Source organism: Helobdella robusta (genome assembly GCF_000326865.2).
Source record: "Helobdella robusta unplaced genomic scaffold HELROscaffold_166, whole genome shotgun sequence".
Lineage (NCBI taxonomy): Eukaryota > Metazoa > Annelida > Clitellata > Rhynchobdellida > Glossiphoniidae > Helobdella > Helobdella robusta.
Window position 1 is genome coordinate 13,679 of NW_008703926.1, and position 4,024 is coordinate 17,702.

A 4,024-nucleotide genomic window follows, 5' to 3' on the forward strand; every position below is an offset into this window, starting at 1 on the left:
ATTCAATGGAAAGCATCCCATTCATTGAAAAGTTTTTCCAACTCAATGTAAAGATGCATAAGAAAGATAACCACGGGGACAACATCTTCCATTATGCTGCCAGGTGTAAAAATTGTGAGATTATCAAGGTTTGTTTGATTTTTTGCTCATTTCTTATTTGATTCTTTTCTGATTCAGATGTTTGTTTTGTTTTAAAAATTCCTCACCAACTTGTCATTTGTTGTCTGTTGGCAGACTTTTTGTATCAATTATTGTGTTCAGATAAATTGATTGCTTGATTGTACAAGTGATTGCTTGATTGATTGTACAAGTGAGTGCTTGATTGATTGTACAAGTGAGTGCTTGATTGATTGTACAAATGAGTGCTTGATTGATTGTACAAGTGAGTGCTTGATTGATTGTACAAGTGAGTGCTTGATTGATTGTACAAGTGAGTGCTTGATTGATTGTACAAGTGAGTGCTTGATTGATTGTACAAATGAGTGCTTGATTGATTGTACAAGTGAGTGCTTGATTGATTGTACAAGTGAGTGCTTGATTGATTGTACAAATGAGTGCTTGATTGATTGTACAAGTGAGTGCTTGATTGATTGTACAAGTGAGTGCTTGATTGATTGTACAAATGAGTGCTTGATTGATTGTACAAGTGAGTGATTGCTTGATTGACTGTACAAGTGGTTGATTGCACAAATCAGATGTTGGCAACAAAGGATGCGAGCATGTTGAACGAGCTGAACAACATCGGGGAATCAGCCCTGCACGAGGCCTGCCTCAACAAACTGCCTGATAATGTCAACATGCTTCTCCAGTTCGAATCACTGTTCATTATTTAACAAGAGCAAAATAACACATTAATTTTAATTTTAAAGTTTCAAATCAGTTGAATTTTAATTTATATTGTGACAGAATTGTAATCTCCAAACACATTTTTGGTTGCAATTTTACAATATATGTAGATTTAATTAATAACTCAATTATTCTTTATTACAGTTTTTATGATAGGAAAGCTGATCATAAACAATTTTGTAGCATGCGTCAGTTTAGCTCCATCTCATGTATATTTAGTTTCTTGCATCATCTTTATTCAGTGTTAATTTTAGAAACAAATAACTGTCAGGATGGGTGCAAATAGTTCATTGTCTGCCTCATACAGATACCCTGTCCACTGTGCCATGCAAGTTGACTGTATCAGGTTTCATTCATAACTTTGTTCAAGTCTTCTTCATTATTTTTCAGAAACTGTTTTGGCATGGATTGAATGAAGTTATAGAATGACTGTTCTCAAAAGATTTCTTGTGCACATAGATTCTAGAGGGTCAAATAGTTTAAGACATTGAATCATAAACTGTAATGATATTGACGATTATGCTAGAAATTTTGACTTAGATTGTGAAATGCATGCACTACGTTTTACTGTTTATTTATAATTTATTCTTCTGGTTGCTTACACAGTTGCGTGGAGGTGCTGCATGAATATGACAATGACGTCCTGAAACTGGCTGAGAAGATTTACGGCAACACTGCCATGCACTGCTTAAAAAGCAAGCAGGTCGGACATTGGTCTCATATAGGTCATTTATTCTAATTGTTTCAAAGGTACCAACAACACAGTGTATTCGAATGCGGACAGATGGAAACCATACATACATCATCTTTACTTGTATTGCATACAAACGACGAAATTTTAAACTGGCGCTACTTTAAGTTTTCTGTAGTAGTAGTAATAATAATAATAATAAGAATAATAATAATAGTAATAATGATAATAATCGGTGGATAGCTCCATGCATTCAAACCTGATCACTGCAAAACAGGACCAGGTGCCTTCAACATTTAACCCACTTCCAAGCACAATTTGTAGTAATTGGACATTACCATAGTAGTCCTGGCTTAAGCCACTAGTGTACTTTATTTTATTTTACCATTGTTGTATTTCTTCTGGCTTATATTGCCCTTGTTTGGTTTTATGTGCCCTTTTCCTCGTTGTACTCGTTTTTTGATTGTGTTGTTGAATTCGGTTGCTTTTTTCTTTTCCACCATTAAGCATTACGATTTCATTGTCATTCAAATAGCTACAATGGCCAGCATTATCACAATGCTATCATACATTATCATCATCATTATATCATTATTTTCCTTGCCATCATCTTCATCATTGCTATCCTCCTCATCTTTCTCTTCCTCATCTTTATCATCATCTCCATCGCTGTAGATGTTTGAGTTTTTGCGATCGAAAAATTGCTGCCTGGACGAGAAGAATAAGGTCGGTGACACTCCCATCATGACTAAAATCAAGGAAGGTAGTGGATTGACTCCTTGGCTGATGCGTCCGTTCATTCCTTCGAATCATTCCAACTATTCACCATTTCATCTTAATTGTCATTCAATTCTCATTGCGGTGTGATTTGTTTTGAATAAAACTTGCGGTTATAATTCATAAATAATTATTGAATAATTAATAATAAAAAAGTAAATAATAAAAAAAATGATGATAATAATTAAGGTCATTCTTTTTAGATAAACTCACAACGTGTGTAAAATAAATTCTACCGAATGTTTGGCGTTAATATGTTTGTAGTTCGTTTTTTCGATTTACATTAACCACACGAACCACAAACATATTAACGCCAAACATTCGGTAGAATTTATAGAATATTGTAAAAATTATGGTCTACTACCCACACACCTTTATATTATTTGTATATTCCCTTTGTAATCATCTTTCTTTAAAATTTCTTAGCATTGACCAGGAGTAGGTATACATTTTGCATAACATTTACTTTTATATCTAAATAAAATTAAGCTGAATCAATATTATATATATTTTATATAATATTAAAAGTTTTTTTATTTAACCATAATAAACTTCATCAAGAGGATAAAAGTCTTGTTAGAAAAATTGAGAAACTCAGCTGCAAGTTGAATAATGCCGAAAACGCAGTGATCTTCATAAATAATTGTATTTATGATTGTCTAAACCCAATATATATGTATATAATATATATATATATATATATATGTTAAATGTAATTTTAATAAATTTTTACATTTCAAGTATTTTTGTGTAGAAATTCATTTGATAAATATACTCATAACAAAAATATAACAAAAATATACTCATAATAAAACGTACGAAGTCATTTGATAAATACTCGTATGTGTGGAAATTGGTTAAAAGGTGAAATGTCACATCTGCTGCATTTGCTAGTTGCTGGGGCACGTGTGGACATAAGAAACAACAAAGGTGAAGGTCCTTTACATTTGGCTATTGAGGTTAATTGGTTCATGTTGTTGTTGTTTGTTGTTGTGATGATGTTGATGTATGCATAAATATATGGTTATGATTTTATTGTGTTTACATGTCGTAGTTTAATGACTTAATGCCATGATGATGCGAGTTTTATAACCATGTAATAGTGCAAGGTTGAACCTCTTCACTCTTGTAAGATGCTCTGTCAGGAGAACTTTAGCTGCCAACATGGTAAACAAATAGCTACAAACTTGGTAGTGGCAAACTTTCTAATAAAAAAAAGCACACCCCATCATTTTTTTGCCACATTTGTGGAGTTTCTAAAATTTGTGAATTTGAATGTTTGAGAAATTTAATAAATCTACTCGACATATATTTATATAATGCCTGTTGTGTATCCCATTGCTTCAGAGACCACTTGAATTAAAGATTACTAAAGTTCTGAAAATATAATAAAACAAATGGGTATTTAACATGTCTATATGAATATATATTTATATAAACTTATATAGTATATATGAGTAGAGTATATACATATATGAGTATATATAGTAAATATATGAGTATATATATATATATATATCGCCACTATCTCGATCAGACTGACAGACCAGAGTTAGTCAAGATGATGATAGTGTTTGGGGCAGACGTGAACCAATGTGATGCAAAGGGTATCTCACCGAGGCACAAAGCCGCTGGCTCTGTGATGCCCAACAAGTAGGTTGCTACGTGGCTCTAGCTATTTTCATATAAATTTATTTCATTCTGGAAGGG

At 32.5% G+C, this 4,024-nt stretch overlaps 1 protein-coding gene across 1 annotated transcript; it reads left to right on the forward strand.

Annotated features, from left to right (window-relative positions):
- Positions 1-695: 695 nt before the first annotated feature.
- On the forward strand, positions 696-2,404 carry HELRODRAFT_184111 (hypothetical protein; the record flags this gene model as incomplete). The annotated part of the gene is made up of 4 exons (XM_009015813.1): positions 696-808; positions 1,118-1,192; positions 1,453-1,549; positions 2,213-2,404. The coding sequence occupies 4 exons, from the start codon at positions 696-698 to the stop codon at positions 2,402-2,404; spliced, it is 477 nt and encodes a 158-aa protein (XP_009014061.1).
- Between the last annotated feature and the right edge of the window lie 1,620 nt (positions 2,405-4,024).